Source organism: Archocentrus centrarchus, chromosome 13 (assembly GCF_007364275.1).
Source record: "Archocentrus centrarchus isolate MPI-CPG fArcCen1 chromosome 13, fArcCen1, whole genome shotgun sequence".
Classification (NCBI taxonomy): Eukaryota; Metazoa; Chordata; class Actinopteri; order Cichliformes; family Cichlidae; genus Archocentrus; species Archocentrus centrarchus.
Genome location: NC_044358.1, coordinates 4521545 through 4539758, shown reverse-complemented (window position 1 = coordinate 4539758; position 18214 = coordinate 4521545). Strand labels below are relative to the sequence as shown.

General features: G+C 40.3%; 1 protein-coding gene across 1 annotated transcript in view; it reads right to left on the bottom strand.

Annotated features, from left to right (window-relative positions):
• nf1a (neurofibromin 1a) overlaps positions 1-18214 on the bottom strand; it is a 136181-nt gene that overhangs the window by 50219 nt on the left and 67748 nt on the right. The window contains exons 31-35 of the mRNA XM_030745310.1: positions 8991-9149; positions 8192-8289; positions 7367-7513; positions 7115-7261; positions 5306-5416 (exon numbers count right to left, since the gene is read on the bottom strand). Of these exons, the coding sequence (XP_030601170.1) occupies positions 5306-5416; positions 7115-7261; positions 7367-7513; positions 8192-8289; positions 8991-9149 (662 nt within the window). The remainder of the gene's footprint in view (positions 1-5305; positions 5417-7114; positions 7262-7366; positions 7514-8191; positions 8290-8990; positions 9150-18214) is intronic.

The following is an 18214-nucleotide window of genomic DNA, read 5'->3' as shown; positions in this document are numbered from 1 at the left end:
TATACAGGGACTGAATTACCCGCAACAACAGGCCAGATACCCCATTCTCCACCACCCCGGTCTGCCAATCCAGTGGCACTGCCCCAGATCTCCACACTATGTTGCAGAGATGTGTCAACCAAGACAACCCTACAACATCAGAGCCTTCAGGAACTCAGGGTGAATCTCATCCACCCCAGGGGTCCTTCCACCAAGGAGTTGTTTAACCACCTCAGTGACCTCACCCCCAGTGATGGATGAGTCATCCCCCTCATCCCCAGACTCTGCTTCCACTACAGAAGCCGTGTCAGTGGGATTAAGGAGGTCTTCAATGTATTCCTTCCACCACCTGACTGTAACCTCAGTCGAAGTCAGCAGCTCCCCACCCACACTATAGATGTGTGAGTAAAGCACCACTTTCCCCTCTTGAGTCACCTGACGGTTTGCCAGAATCGCTTTGAGGCTGTCTGAAAGTCTTTTTCCATGGCCTCACCGAAATCCTCCTACACCCGAGTTTTTGCTTCCGCCACATTCCGCTTGGCTTGCCGTTACCAGTCAGCTACCTCCAGAGTCCCATGGGCCAACCAAGCCCGATAGGACTCCTCCTTCAGCTTGATGGCTCCCTTCACCTCCAGTGACCACCATCTGGTTCGGGGATTGCCACCACGACAGGCATGAACCACCTTGCAGCCACAGCTCTGAGCAGCAGCCTCAACAATAGAGGAGCAGAACGTGGTCCATTCGGACTCAATGTCCTCAGCCTCCCTGGGAATGCGGTCGTTCTGCCGGAGGTGGGAGATGAAGATCTCGCGGACTGGGGCCTCGGCCAGGTGTTCCCAGCGCACCCTCATGATATGTTTAGGTACGTTTAGGCACATAAGCGCAAACAACAGTCAGGACCCATTGCCTGGCCCAAAGGTGCAGGGAAGCAACTCTCTCCTCTACCAGTGAAAGCTCCAACATACAGGCAAGAAGCCAAGGGGATATAAGAATACCCACCCCAGCTTGCTGCCTCTCACCAAGGTCAACTCCAGACTAGAATAGAGTCCAGCCCCTCTCCAGGAGATTGGGTTTCAGAGCCCAGGCCATGCGTTGAGATGAGCCCAACTATATCCAGCCGGGATCTCTCAACCTCATGCACTAGCTCAGGGTCCCTTCCCTATCAGAGAGGTGACATTCCATGTCCCAGTAGCCAGTCTTGATAGCCAGGGATCAGTCCGCCAGGTCCTCCACCCTTGGTGACCAGCCCACATACATTGCACCCGACCCCTACGACGCCTCCTGCGGGTGGTGGGCCTACAGAAGTGCAGGCCCATGTCTTCTCTTTGGGCTGTGCCTGGCCAGGCACCAAGGGCTAATGCCTGGCCACCAGACGCTCTCCCTCGAGCTCCATCCCCAGGCCTGGCTCCAGGGTGGGGCCCCGGTAACCCTATCCCGGGCAGGGTAAACAGTTCCCTTGGTGACACTTTCATAGGGGTCTTCTGAATCGCTCTTTGTCTGGCCCCTCACCCAGGACCAAGAAAAAAAAAAAAATGGGCGGACAGAACTCTGACTTTTTTCTCATAATTCTGAGAATTTTTGACTTTGTTCTGAGAAAAAAATGTTATCCATCCATCCATCCATCCATCCATCCATCCATCCATCCATCCATCAGTTTCCCGGGGCCAGGTCGCAGGGTCACCAGTCTAAGCAGAGAAGCCCAGACCTCCCTCTCCCCAGCCAGTTCGTTTGGGGGAAAACCAAGGTGTTCCCAAGCCAGCCGAGACACCAAAGCTGCTCTCTGATACAATCGTCAGAGTATGAATGTGTGTGAATGTTATATAGAAAGCACTGAGATAAATCAACTTTTTCACGATATTCTAATTTTATGACCAGCACCTGTATATGGAGGGATGCAAGATTCAAGACCTCTTAGGCAATGGCACCATGAATGCCATTAGGTATCAGGATGAAATCTTTGGACCCATTGTCATGCACCAGGAGGAACCCAGGACCCGCTGCACCAGCGTAGGGTCCGACAATGCCCGACCTCACATGACCTGAAGGATAAAATAATTAATACCATGATGGCTGTAGAGTGACAATTGTGGGCACACGGGCAGGAGAAAATTTTTAATTAGAACTTTGTGCTCCTCTCACTCTAACATAAGACATGTTTTAAAAAATAATTCAAATATGTTAAAGGCAGACTGGAAAAAATTCATACTTTTGTTGTCAAAGCAGAGCCAGTCTGCTTGATGCAGCAATGATGTCTCTACAACCAGTGTTTGGGTTTAGCACGTTCCAAAGTAATACGTTACATTAATCAGTCTGAAGAACTTGAAAAAAGATGATTGGACAGCTTTAATTTTTTTGAAAGAGGTTTCACCTCTTATTCAAGAGGCTTCTTCTGTTCTAAAACCGAAAGGTGGAGAGTCCCATGTATTTATACCCTTTGTGGGGGCTTCCCCTTGGAGGTAGTTGTTGACCCACTATTAATCATGTGTATCATTACATGAGCCAAGGTGTGAAAAAAGGCATGGGTCATTACCACCAGGGGTTTGGGGTGAAACCACTGTGAAATCTATTGAGGTCACCTGAAGTAAGGTGTGAGTGGGGGATAAGGCACCTGGGAAGGGATCTCAAGACTGCATTACAAGTGGCTGACAGCTAATGCCGTAAGCCACCACCTCTGGTCAATGACGGTCATTCATAGTGGGCATACTCCACTTTTAAACCATCTGTCTTCCCGGTCCAAAATGTGAACAAATGTGTAGAAACAGGGCTCTGATGGTTGAAAGTAGGGCTGCAACTATCGATTATTTTAGTAATTGAGTATTCCATCGATTATTCCATCGATTATCCAGTAATCGGATAAGAAATACTTTTGTTTTATTAACAGCTCATATGCATATTTTAGCTTCCTTAGATTTACTTCAGTTTGTCGATGTGTGAAACAAACAGTGGATGGAGCAGCTACAAAGTTCTCTTTTCTTCACGTTGGAACTTGCTGATCAGGTGGTTGATGAAGGACCTCCAGCTGCTTCCCAGTAAAGATTTTAATGGTGGTTACAAGAACAAGTGCTGCTGCGTTGGACCCTAGAAAAACGTTTCCTTTCACTCCACCTGAGCTCACCGTCTCTGTAACGGCTCCGCCTTTTTGTGCGTGCCACTTGTGTGCAGACTGCACATAAAACAAATGATGTTGTGTTATCTGTGTTTTTGTTGGAAAACTAGCGGCTGCATGAGCTTAATGTTGTAATGCTTTGTTTTCACACGCGCACTCCTAAATATGTTTCTATTGAAGGTGTATTTTTAGTTGCTAGTGGTAATGGCGGCACCCACTAGTAAACTGTGGTGATAATGATCAGTTCTGGTAGCTACAGCTGAAATTCTCAGCACAGAAACACAACACACACACACACACACACACACACGGTTGTAGAGTGCAGTGGAGGCGTGCAAAAAAACGTGTCGCCAATGATCCACTCGATGTTAAAAGGTCGCTTTTTCTAAATGACTGTTACAGTGACAGAGAACTTTGTGTCGCAGATTTTTTTTATAATTGAATTATTTGAGTTACTCGAGGAGTCGTTTCAGCCCTAGTTGAAACCTTACCCCGAGTGATAATGCACATGAGGACTAGAGTAAGAGTTAAACAAGGCCTCAGTCCTTTTGAAATGCTGTGTGTCTACCAAATATGGGGAACCCAAGACACTCTCTTACAGCCACAGAACACTGAGGATGAAATGGTACTGTATAAATATCCTAGCTTCTCTGTCCTACACCCTCAAGACTGGGTGCTGATCAGAGATCTCTGGACAACCAGCCGGAAGTAAAAACGGTGGCAGGGACCATTCCAGGTACTACTGACAACACAGATAGCAGTTAAGGATGAAGGCTGCGCCACTTGAGTTCACGCCAGCCATTTAAAGAGGATCCCAGAATCACAATAATAACCCATAGGGTTAAGAAGATTTCCATGTTGACAAGGGTGTAGGACATGCTCTGGCCTTTCAACCTACAGCTGCATTGGAACCAAAAGTAAGAGTGAAGGGTGAAAAATCGCCTTCCTCCAACAAGAGTGTGCCAAGCTCCAACAAAGTGATGTGCAAAACGAGACTCTGTGTCAACCATGAGGGATCTGGGATGGAATGCAGACACCTGTTAAAACAATTAGGATGTATGGCTTGAGATGCTCATTGTGTTTTTAGTTGTGGTGGCTATCTGTGTAACTTGTCTAGTCATTTGTTGCACACGATAAACATCCACAAATCTCCAATCATCACAGACACATGGAAGGCTTGTATGAATAACTCAAGGCGCAACCTTGCTGAAAGTTTCAACTCCTTCTCTAGTCCTGATTTTATCATAAGTAATTTGCAGTCTGCATGCCTAGGTGCTTGATCTTTTACACCTGTGGCCATGGAAGTGATTCGAACACCTGAATTCAATGATTTGGATGGATAAGTGAATACTTTTGGCAGCACAGTATATATACCCAGTACTTCTCACAACCTACACAAAGCAATTCTTAGCTTCTCACTGCTCTTCGTACAGGCTGTTAGATCCCATTGGCTTCTTACAACTGTAACCGGCAGTAGCATTAGCACACAAAGTTTCCCCGGAAATTTTGTAGTTGAGTGTGCCAATGCAATAACATTGAGGCGCACTATATTTCAGTCACCAGATTTATTACTTTAATTATTATTATTCTCCTTCTTCCCCTTAAAATTTACTACAGAGTTTTCCCTCAAAGTTGCGAGACAAGTTAGGCTTAAAAATTTTAGGCGGAAGAAAGAGAATAATAATAATAAAGATAATCAGAATAATAAATCTGACGAACAATAAATAGTCTGCCTTAATGCTATTGCATTGGCCCATTCAATAAATTTAATTGATAAAGATTTGGATTTCAAAGCTGTGAATGCTGAATCAGCACACTCGATAAACGGAGCAGATACAACAGGGCCTTCACATGGCTGTTGTTTGGGCCCTAATTATAACAAACGAAAGATTGGTGAATATGGCAGCCACTACTGATGGGTGTGCTGACATCCGGGAAATGTCACACACTGCTCCACAAGAGGGTATGTGCTTAGTGGTTCATTTAGAAATAATTAATCCAACTGACTAGCACAGACATTATACAAAATATCTCTGCCTGCCTTGATTAATGTGAAACACCATCCACATTATCTAATTTTCAGCAGAGAAAAATAGGATTGCCAGATGTGCTTGGTGGGGACTGAACTCAAAATGAACCAAAGTCCCTAAAGACAGATGAACTTTTATCTAGTATTTTTTCAGTTTACTAGATTAAGAAATAAGGAACGCCAAGTCGTACCTGCGAGCCACATAGTAGAACACTGGATTTCCAATCTTTGAGGTTCCTGCCTGGTAGAAAATGTTGAGGGTCTTTAAGGCTTTGAATTCCTCCTTCTCATGTACCTGGTGCCTGCAGAACAAACAAGAATGTTGAAGATCGGTCACTCCTTCACTTTGCTGACAGGGTTTAGTGCAGTTGCATCAAACATTTTTTGGAATAAAAATTTTAATATATTTTCTTTATCAGAAAAAATTTAATCCCAGTGGTGAAATTTGTTTATACATTTTGGCAATCCTAACCAAATCACATTAAGTAAACAGATTCAGCACCAGTTTAGTTTGTGGGATGAGCAGACGATGATGCCATCAAGGAGTGAGTAAAGTACAACACACAAAGGATTACTGAGATGTTTTTGTGCTACTGTTGACAGTGAAGGTTCTTTAGATGGTAAAAGTACTGGAAAAAGAGGAAGATAAATCACCAGTCTTGGGAATGAAGTGCTGGAAAGTAATGATTACTGTAATGCCATTTGTTTTCACCCAGTAATGTAATACTGTCTGCAAAATCAGTCATCATATTACTGTTACTAAAAAATAAACTTAATTATCTTCTAAATGAACAAACAAAAAAAAAGTTTGATCTCAGCTCGTGCTGGAGATGGGACAAAAGTTGTCGAGTGATGTACAACTTTTGTGGGATGAGATCTGAAAATTAAATTTGAATTAACAGAGACAAAAGATAAAGGGGTGAAAGTAAAATCAAAACTGTACCCAGGGCAGAAGGACTATCCATGGTGCTCACTCTTTAAAAAAAAACCCAAACAAACAAAAAAAAAAACAAAAAACGTAATTGGTGGTAATATTTTGATTAACAATAACTACATGTTAAATGTTGTCAGGAAGTGCAGCTATAATACTGATGTATTGATTTCAGCATGAAAGCATGTTGGTAGTCACCGCTTATAAAACACAAAACAGCAAATAAAGACACATTCTCAAGGGGACAAAACATGCTGCCTGAACAGCAGTGTTCAAAAGCCTAATGAAGGCTGCTTTAAACTGATTAATTTCACAGTTGACTACAAGTAAACATTAAAACTACAGAACTGTGGTTGTTCATGAGGGCTCAGTGGGATATGTCTCGTTCTGGAGGACGTTTGCAAATACAAATACTGTTCAAATCCAGCTCACACAATTTCGTGGAGTAAATAAGTTGGACAAAGCAGTTTACAGATAAACATTAAAAAGAGGAATTGCACCGACATTAAAAATGAAACATTAAATGGAGTATATAGGTCTACTTATAAAAAAATATTTTAGTGATTTCATAATAAAAATGCTTAGAGAACCTTACACCTATGTCTTCAATGAAAGGACACATTTAATATTTATGTGTCAGACTAAACTTAGTCTGATCAGTCTTAGACACATATGGAAATTCTGCCATGACTTTGGAGTGTTTGGCTGTGATTATTATTCTGTGTTGAACTGTGGGATGTACCACTTTAAAGAATTAAGTGATGTGCTTATCTAATGACCAGTATTATACCCATCAATAGCTTCAAAAACTAAAACTTAAAAAGTAAACATTTTAAATCACATTGGCTTCCCTATTTCATCATATGGGAAACACACATATCCTCCATCATACACTCCCAGCAAGTAAGATCACACAAAGATTAGCAGCAACTTGTTATGTTACTGTAAATGCAATAAAAGCTTCCCACAAAGCGTTAACACATCTACAAACAAAGACGGAAAGACTTCAGTCCCATAAACAGGCACACAGATGCTCAAGACCATGTGTAGTTATTGAGATCAATCCTACCTGGTCATGAACTCCTCAAATTTTGAGCTGGTCAGGTTGAGACTGGACCAGTGAGTGTCAGCCACAGGCTTGTGTTCTGGAGGTCCTAGGTAAGCTAGCAAGGTGGCCATCTTGTCAAAAGGTCGCCTGCCGACAGCCTTGTGGTCCCTGGAAAAAAAAATTGTGACTCCTGATTTAATGATTAAAAACAACAATTTAGTGATTAAAAATAAAAATTTCATGAAATTTACAATAATTATTTACAATCCTGACCTGTTACTGGACAAGTACTGGCCAATTCTTTCCTGGTTGTTCCACAGCAGCCGGTGAAGAGCCAGCACATTCCCATCACTGATGAATGACAGACTGTGGTTGACCGAATCACTGGGTGGAGAGTCAGATGCTATGTCCAAGAAAAACCTTGGGGTGGAGAGAGTAGATCACCATCTCAAAGGGAGAAGAAATACTACACCAGGCACCTCACTGACTTAGTTTGTGAAGTTTTTGGTTTGTCTGAACTGCATGTCACATGGTCATATAGTACTAGAAACCTTGACTACCCAAACTCTGCCGATATCAGGTATAAGTTATCTGTGTCACTCATGACCTGCAACTTTGGCTGCAACATGGGCTGTTACCAGTAACTTTAGTGATAAGAAATGAGGCAGCTGTATTACTTTGTATTAAACATTAATGGCACGAAATGGCACTGGTTTAAACCAGTAACATAAGCTATTTTTGAATGTGATGCCTATAACAGTGCTGGCCCATACACTGATTTAGCTGTTATAATTGCATGGGGCTGTGAACCTGCAGTGACCTTGAGTTATCAGTAATCTGTATATGTAATTATTTTCCAAACTAAAAAAAGTATACACAGTGGCCTTGGGTCAAGACTTTTACAGGTCTAATTCCTTGAAGTCATGAAATGCTTTTAAAAATACATTTCAGGCCTTTAAGCACCAGCTAAAGTCATTAAAACAAAGCAATAATTCTAACTAAACAATATAAATATTATTCATAATTTAACAGCTGTTATGTTTGAAGAGAACAGATGGTTACTGAGTTGGTGACTGAGTGGTAGTTCCCTTTGCTTACCTTCTTGCTGAATCAAAGTTGCTCTTCACAAAGTCATTAAAAGGCCTCATGTGTTCTTCCTTTGTAAATAGGACATGGTTTGCAATACTTTGCAAAATCTGAAGGAAAAGACACAAGAGATACACAACAAGGCCATTAAGGCAATCCTAACTGCTGGTCTAAAGGCTTTACCAATATACAATCTCAGACACTTACATCAAGTACACTATGTTAAAGGATTTCTCTTTAGTGCAGTCGAGTGTTTCACTATCTTTGTGCGGACACCAAGAAGAAAAAAAAAAAAAAACTGAGCTAAAACTGTTGAATGCCACTCTAATCTGTGGATGGATCTGGATAGAAGGCAGATCCTCTGGACTCTAGGACCTTTTGTTTTAAATTAGAATTGATCAGATTTAATTACTAGAAGAGCACTTAGTAGACTGCATACCTTGCCCACCCCAAATTTTGTATGCGCCGATACTACTTCTATGTACACACCCTTCTAGATGGAATAAATTGAAACTTATTGCACAAAGGGTGAAACTAGTCAAGTAAAAATCTAACCAGCCAACCACTAACTGTCTGGTATACAGGGATGCAGAATTCAGTTGTGGCAGATCATTTAATAGCATATATGTTCTTTTATAAGTGTCTATCTTTTACATCCTTCTTTTGTTTAAAAGTATAAATTATTCAGGATGTGAAAATAACCTGTGGGAAGTAGTTATGGAGACTAGCAATTTTCAGCTAATGTCCATTTGCTGGATTACCAGTTTCTTCTGGTCAGTTCCATCCCAGCCCTCATATCCACTAAGCTTACCTTGGACATGAGTTTGAGACCCCGTTCTATCCTTGGCAGAGGCTTTTTGTCTAAGATGCCAGTCTCATACGGGGACACAATAGCTGGGTTGATAAAGCGTAGAAACATGGCACTGCCCACTGCACCTATGCTGTTCTGGGGGAACCGCTGACTCACCACCTGTGTGAGGGAGGATGGAGAGAATGGAGGAAAAAAAAATGTTGGCAAAGACAAGGGAAAATATAGAACAGAAGGGAAAAGTGTGAGAAGAGGGCCCAGTTTGAGAAAAAGGGAAGGAGAAAATATTACAATTTTATTTCATTACATTTAAGAGCAAATTAGGGAATGATGAGAATAACAAAATATACATGTATCTATGTGTGTAACAGAGCAGAGTGAGCTGAGTCATGGTCAGGCCAAAAGATGCTGAATTCAAGAGGAGAGCCTAGGGAGGAAGACATATGAAGGAGGACCTGGAAATGATCCTACTTCATTCTGAGTTGTACCAGGAGTGAAAAGGTTTTTACTCCAGTTACAGCCAAAGAAACATATAAGAGAGGAAAAGCAAGACAATCAACCCAACCGTCTCCTCTCTGTTGGTGATAGATGAAAACAGGAAATTACCACACAAACTAACAAAAGGCAGATGACAGATGTTAAGCCATGAGTTGTGATGCAAAGCATAAGATGGATGAGCTTTACTGCTGACCATCCAAAAATATCACAACCTGCACATCACAGTTTGCTTTAAAGAACAAGCAGAACTGTGTGTGGAACATTCCAGAGGAGTTATTGTACAGTGTAACATCACAGTTTCCAAAATCGGACAGTCGATTCTCTGGATTCAATCCGTCTCTCATTAAGCTGCCAATTAGTCCAAAAGACTTAAGGCATGACTGCAGACAAAAAGGAGTTGATGGGACATAAGAATTTTTTTAATCATATTTATGTATTTTAATAGATAATTATAAAAAGAAATCTCACATGAATGTCAGACCTGCAGCCAGACCCAGTCTGGCTCAGACAGGTTCCTGAGTATGGCTACCATTTGTTTCTATGTATCAGAAAAGATAAGAACAGATATAGCATGTAAGATGCCTATTAATCCCAATTTATTACAACGTCAGTCTTACTTTTGAAGTTCTGGGGATTATTTGTAATAGTACATATAACACTGCATTCACCAAGCCTGTTTCTAAGACGAACTATTTGATGGGTCAACCACCAAAAACGAACATAATTATTGTGCAGGTCCAAAAGAATTCTTCAGGTTAGTCAAACTGTGTAAAATGTCGGTAAAAACGGAACACAGACTTTCATATTATTTAAAAACTAAATTTAGTGAAAAGCCAACATAGTAGAAAAAAAAGTAAGAATACCCATCACTGATTGGTATATCCTCCTGCGATTAATGAAAACTTAAAATACATCTAGAAGTCAGGATAACATTACAGCCTCATGTCATGATAGAAAATCATTCAGTAGACATCTTATTACCTTGCGCAAAACTATTTTGCCATAATTTGGAGACCTTGCCTTAAACTTTTATCAAAACACGTTTAGTCACCCCTGAGTTAGTAAGGAAATAATACATCCATCCATCCATCCTCTTCCACTTATCCTATTCAGGGTAGTGTAGGGGCTGGAGCCTGTTCCAGCTGCCACAGAACGGGAAGCGGGAACACTCTGAACAAGTCTCCAGTCTGTCACAGGGCTCACACAGAGAGACAAACAACCGTTCACTCCTATGTGGCAATTTAGAATCACCAATTAACAGACAGACACCCAGATAGAGAGACATATGAATGTCTTTCTGTAAGTGCTGTAACTAAATTTACGGATATAATTCCTCCACTATTAGCATCTACAATGTCGTGTTTCAACACAATGCAGGGCAGCTACCTAAACTCTACTCTACTACAAGGGTCGATTATCTCATTAATAGTGTTACATCCTCACTGCATGCAACTTTGAATACTGTAGCTCCTCTGAAAAAGAAAGCCTCAAATTGACTCGACTCCCTGTTATAACTCACAAATGCACAGCTTAAAGCAGATAACCCGTAAGCTGGAGAGGAAATGGTGTGAAGGTCTTCATTTAGCCCAGAAAAAGAGTTTGTTGTCTTATAAAAAAAAAAAAAGCACAAACGGGAAATCTTACTATTCATCACTGATTGAAGAAAATAAGAACCCCAGATTTCTTTTCAGCACTGTAGCCAGGATGACAAAGAGTCAGAGCTCTTGAGCCAAGTATTCCTTTAACCTTAATAGTAATGACTTGAATTTCTTCAAATAAAATTTTAACCATTTGAAAAAAATATTCATAACCGTCTCACAGATGTATTTCCTACAGCTACTTTCAGTACTACTGATATTTAAACTCTCTCTGATCTTTCTTTGAGCTAACTTCAATAGTTACATCCTCCAAGCCATCAACGTATCTGTTAGACCCCATTCCTGCTGCTCAAAGAAGTCCTACCATTAATTTATAATTTAATCTTAAATATGATCCATCTCTCTCTATTAATGGACAATGTACCACAGGCCAGTAATTAAACCATTACTTAAAAAAGCCACTGCTTGACCCAGCTGTCTGAGCTAATTATAGGCCAATCTCCAACCTCTCTTTTATCTCAAAAATTCTTAAAAGAGTAGTTGTAAAACAGCTAACTGATCATCTGCAGAGGAACGGTTTATTTGAAGAGTTTCAGTCAGGATTCAGAATTCATCACAGTACAGAAACAGCATTAGTGAAGGTTACAATAATCTTCTCATGGCCCCTGACAGTGTCAGACTCCAATTTGTTCAAGTAAATGGGGAGTTTTCTTCACACACTATTGTTAGGACTAGGACCAATTCTATTTACATTATACATGTTTCCCTTAGGGAGTATTATTAGAAGGCGTAGTATACATTTTCTTTGCTATTGAAATGATACACAGCTTTATCCATCTATGACGCCAGATGACGCAAACCACTTAGGTAAACTGCAGGAATGTCTTAAAGACACAGACCTGGATGACCTCTAATTTCCTGCTAAATTCGGATAAAACTGATGTTATCGTACTCGGCCCTAAAAATCTTAGAAACCAGGATGATATTAACTTGGCCTCCAGTAACACTGAGAAATCCTGGAATCATTTTTGACTAGGTTATGTCCTTCACTGCATATAATAAATAAATATGTAGAACTGCTTTCTTGCATTTGTGCAATCTCTCTAGAATTAGAAACATACTGTCTCAGAGTGATGCTGAAAAACTAGGTTCATGCATTTATTACTTCTAGGCTGATTATTATAATTCATTACTATGAGGTTGTCCTCAAAACTCCCTGGAAAAGTTCTCTATTTTTAAAATTATGCTTAAAACTTTCCTTTTTGATCAAGCTTATAGTTTGGGCTGGATCAAGTGACCCTTCCACTTCCTGTGATGCACTGAGTGCTTTTTCTTTACTCACCTCTGTCACTCTGTGTTTATAAACCACTGTGCATTTAATCATTACTTGTTATTAATCTTTGGCTCAAAGGGAGCTGTTCGATTGTTAGGGGTTTCTCTGTATTATTGTAAGGTCTTTACATTACAATATAAAGCACATTGAGATGACTGTTGTTGTGATTTGGTGCTATATAATTGCCGAATTTCATGACTCTACTCCTTGTGGCTTTGGAGTCTATAGACCGGAAAGCTCAGACGGACTGGCGAACAGATGGACGACGACATCCTCTCACTTTATATTGTGCTGTAGGATAAACAGAAAAAGAAAAGAAAAAAAATTTTTTTGAGAAATGTCAGTGCATTTTGAATTTGATGAAAAAGTTGCGACATAGGCACGTTTAATGCCATGTTGCATCAGTTTGGAAACTAAGGAGCACTCTTCGTCCAGAATCTAGGACCTTGACTTCCAAACCAAATGCCAAATTGACTGTCATCTGAAAAGAGGACTTTTGCAATACAGTCCAGTTCTTTCTTTCCAATTCCTTAGCACAGGAAGGATGCTTTTTATTCTGTCTCTGGTTCAGGAGTGGCTTGATTTTGTGGCAGTTTTACCCCCTTTCCTGAAGACGTCTGCATATGGTGGGTCTGACACCAGCCCTAGGTCCATCCTTGTGAAGCTCTCGCAAGTTTTGAACTTGACAATCCTCTCAAGGCACCCCTCTTGCCTTTTCTACCACACTTTTCCCTTGCGCAATATTTCAATACTATGCATTTATGCAGCACTCACTTCACATAAAATGAATATAGATTATATAAAAGTTACCTTAAGTGTAAGTTCACCACTAACTTTCATCTGAGGATGCAGCTAGGAGCAACATTTGCTCACAGTGGTTTTTGAGGCCATGCAGTGATTTCCACTATAGAAACAGACTTCTTTCTTTGTAGTGCCGCCTTCCGAAACATCATGGCCACTGAGTCACTGATTTTTAAGATTTGTCTTTTGAGTACGATTTGTCCATATGGCCAAAAACTTGTTATTACAATGTGTCACAGTAAATGAAATTCTTTACAGTAGAAGAAGAAGAAGAGAAGAAGAAGTAGTTATTGTCATTATATGTCAAACATACAATGAAATTACGTTATATGTTTACGTATTACATTGTAACGTGTCATTCTATAATTGGTGAACCCCTCCCAATCTTACTTTGGACAGACTTGGCCTCTCCAGCCTCTTTAAATCTTTTTTAAAAGTTACTACCACAATTCCATTATGTGATACTTTACTGAATATGCTTTCAGTCTATTGTTGCTTGTGTCTAGGGCTGCAACTAAAGATTATTTTGGTAGTCAAATAATGTGTTAATTATTTTATCGATTAGTCGATCAGTCGATTAGTCAACGATATTTGAATCTTACCTCACCTGTTCAAGCCTGCTCACCTGTTAATATCACCTTGTTGTCTCTTCTCACAATTAAAATAATGACCCATAAAAATACGAGTTTGAAACTAATCCATTGTTTTTTAACATTAATGTGACCATCACAATAAATATCAAATAAACAATGCATATTAAAGTGAATGCAATTTTTATTTTTAAATGAAAATATAATATGCAAATAAATAAAAGGCCTCTGTCCAAAAGTTAAAATAAGGCTTCAAATTAAATTAAAAAAATGTTTCTGTGCAAAACTACTGAAAAGTTTGCAGACAATTCAGTTCATGAAGAGGTTTACTATTCAGAATGAATGAATGCAAGAAAACAAATAAGAGACAACATAGCTGCTCCTACTGTCCTTCACTCATTAGCTGACATAACCGAAATGGTGCCACTTAGCAAACATTATCCATGAAACCTTGGTTCCGACAGGTAAACTAACAGAAACATTGCTGTACAAATATTAACACTAACTCTCTGTAACTTACCCATCCAGACAACAAGGAGATTCCAAAACAGCTATCAGCTGAAAACTTGGCATATTTTGGCAAGTAAAAGTAAAATTGTATTTATATAGCACCTCTCAAGACAAACATCACAAAGTGCTTCACAACATAACGTGTGTGGTGTGTCCTTAAAAAAAAAAAAAAAATGAGAAAACTAGGTAAGTGGAGGACACAAGAGGTGGCAGCCCTAAGAAACGATCTATAGCAGATCTACAGTATCTTAAACCTATGTCCTTAAGAAACAGGAAAAAATACAGCAAAGGCCAGGATCTGAGCAATGCATCTGGCCAGTTGAACCATCTAATGTTTGCTGAAACCTGATCAGAAATGGTTTTAGTGCGAGGGTGGCTGTTGAAGGAAGTAATATTATGAAAATCACAAGTATAATCATTTTATGCATTTCTGCCTTTGCTGATTTAAATGTATTCAACTGTTTTAGAAGAGAGAAATGAAGATAGTAGTGCTAATCACCAGAGTAGAAGTACATTTTGTTTTTGTTCGGTAGCAAGGACAGCCTAGGCCTTCTGTGTCTCTCATAACAGATTCCAGAAAGTGCTGGGCGGTGTGGCAACGGCTGGCTTAGGCACCTGAGGAGACAAACGGAACGATAAGGGGAACATCCAAGGTCCCCAAAACCAACCACGGATGGGAACCAGCCTGAACCAGCCTGAACCATCCTTGCACATTTTTCAAATATTTCTAATGATGTAATAGAATGAGATAACGGAAAACTATATGTCTGGGTTTAGCCAGAGAGGGGTTCAGACTTCATGCCCTGAACCAGCTGATTTGTATTAGCTCAGATAGGTTGCAAGTCTCACCCAGACCGGTCTGTAACTTGTGTGATCTTTGGCTAATTAAATTCAAGTTATTGATTTTTATTCCGTTGTCGTCTGAATCCTTTTCGTTTAAAAGAACACGCACCTGCATTAGAGATATAATAAATTACAACACTGTCAAGAAGCCATCCTTAATGAAATGAAGCAGGGTGAAAAGGCTGGGGTATGCCAAATTACACAAGACTGAGTGGACTGAAAATCTGTGGCAAAAGGTCAGGAATGATAATTCCCAATTTGAAAATTTTGGTTCTAATCATCATCAGTATGTATGGAGGAGATCAGGAGACAGGTACAATAGTAAGTATCTACAGCCATCTGGTGCTGAATTTCAGCCAGTGGTTTCAAGATTGATGGTATCAAGATTGATGGAATTATGACAATGATCCCAAACATACATCCAATGCAATAAAAGCATAGCTGGATGGGAAAAAAAATGGAACACTATTGGTCATAGCTAGGTCTCCACAGAGGCCAAAACTCAACATTATGGAAGCAGTGTGGGTTCATCTTGACAGAAAATGGAACAACAGGCAGCCCAAATGCAAAGATGAGCTTTTGAATATCCTTCGAGAACCCTGGAGTACTACTCCCAAACAGGGAGTGCTTAAGTAGAGTAGAAAAGAGCTATGTAGTCCATTTACTACTTAAAGAAATCACAGGCAAGCTTGCCTAAGAGAGTTCATTCTGAAGAACAAAGGTGCCCATCCCAAATATTGACTTTTAATCTTGTTAGAATTGTACAAAATTTGTTTTTTGGCTATACACAGTATGTTTGCACATTAAACCTCTACACCCATTTCCCCTTTTCCTAGTAAAACATAATGAAAGTAGGGATGGCTCAAGACTTTTTCACAGTAATGTAGAAGATATTAGGAGTATTAAACTGTAATTTGTCATTAATACAAAGTTCAGAAAGACTGAAACTGAAGTAATAGAAACCACATTATGTACCACGGAATCTTTGGCTGCAAGTGATACTGCAATGCTACTGATCTGCTTAAAGTGGCTGCTCAAACACCTCATCCACTTGTTTTTGTCTACCTCCATATCCCCGTGTAAGCTCAGCATGTTCCAAAATGTCAGCATTTCCCAAAATATAGCCATATTGAGTAGTGAATTGCTGTGAGACATAAGGATGTTGTTTACAAAGGAAGCACTTCCAATAAAGGGAGTATGGATGTTAACCCATATGCACACGACACATACGGAATCTGCATGCACGCAAACCTGACATGATCCATGCCTACTGGCTGAACAAGCTAATGGCACTCCATGAACATTTGGCAGCACAAATAAATAGCCTGTTAACAGCTGGTACTCATCTGGACTGGTTAGCTCCGGACAGAGCAATCATAATCATGGATCCCCTCAAGGGTACAACACCATCAAACTACCAGCCAACTACTTGCCACAACATGGAAGCTCCTCTCAGGCACAACAGCAAACAAGCCGAGTAAGCGCACGAGTCAACACATGAGCGCAGCTCAGAAGGGCATTGCAAATAACATCAGAGGATCAAAGCACTAGCTACCGGTGATAGAGCAGTACACCACGATTTTAAGACCAGGCAGACCAACTTGAACACTAATTGGATTAACTAAAAGAACTCTTACGACTCAGTGCCCCACACATCAATACTGGAGTGCTTAGCACTATACAAAGCTAATAGTGCACTAGTAACAGTCATCAGGAACTCAATGAACAAGTGGAAGGCAACATTATATTGTAGGGTCTTTACCTTTCAATATAAAGTGCATTGAGGCGACTGTTGTGATTTGGCGCTATATAAATAAAACTGAAAATGGAAATTGAACACTGGAGGCCAACTTGAAGGAAACTGCACAAGTCACCATCAAGTGTAAAATATATTAAGGTGATGCACTGCCCCCGCCGCAGTTCTGAATAGGACTCAACCACCTAACCCAGCTCATCCCTAAGTGTGGATACAGATATCAATTTAGCAGAAGGGAAATTTGCGTTTGGTTGATTATTTCTTTGTTGTTACAGAGCCTCTTGGCAATAAATCTTATACAGTCGGAAAGCCTGTTTATAAAGAAACATCCAGCACTGTGAAGTGTGAAGCGAGCAGGCTGGGTGGTGCTGAATGTATTTCTCCTGTGGCAGCAGCTCCTGTAGTTTCTGTGTTTGCTTTTTCGTAGTTTTTTCATGTTGAGGAGAATTTGAATCATTTCCTTTGCGGGGAAAATGCATTTGTGGGTTGAGGAGCAAAGTTGTGTATGTGAGTTTTGCCCATGAAAAACTTGGCAAATTTTCTTTTTTGGCAAATTTTCTCTTCCAGCTTATTCAGCTATTGACTCGTTTGGTGCCACCTATTGGATTGAATGATTTAAGTCGGAAGAATCAAGACATATTGGGAATTTTAAAATTTATTCAGTTAACAAACAGGGGCCTCAGTAGCATGTGGAAGAACCATACACAGTCACAAAAGCCAGGCACTATATGAATGGGTAAGTGTGTCCAAACTTTTGACTGGTACTGGTACTGTCTATGCATCCCGCTGGAATAATAATAAAACTGGCCACAGATAGAGATAGATGCCACTAACAAAAAAAACTCCTCAAAGCAAAAATTCCTCCAAAGAAAAAAAAAAAAAAAGGTGAAAACTCCTCAATGCACAGAGGCTTCCAGCACCCTGACACATGATGCTTGAAGTCCCTAAAATATTTTGATATCTGATCAACTGTTTTGGAGGCCAGTAGAAGCCACAATTTTGCAAGCCAAGGACTGAAATTTTGTTTAAAGAATCTCAATTGAAATGAATTTTATTTATATAGCACCAAATAACATTATATTGTATGGTAAAGACCATACAATAATTACAGAGAAAACCCAACAGTCAAAACGACCCAGCACAAGCAAGCACTTGGCGACATTGAAAAGAAAAAACTCCCCTTTATCAGGAAGTAACGTCCAGCTGAACCAGGGTCAGCCATTTGCTGTGACCAATTGGGGGTGAGGGGAGGGAAACAGAACAAAACACACACTGTGGAAGAGAGCCAGAGACCATTA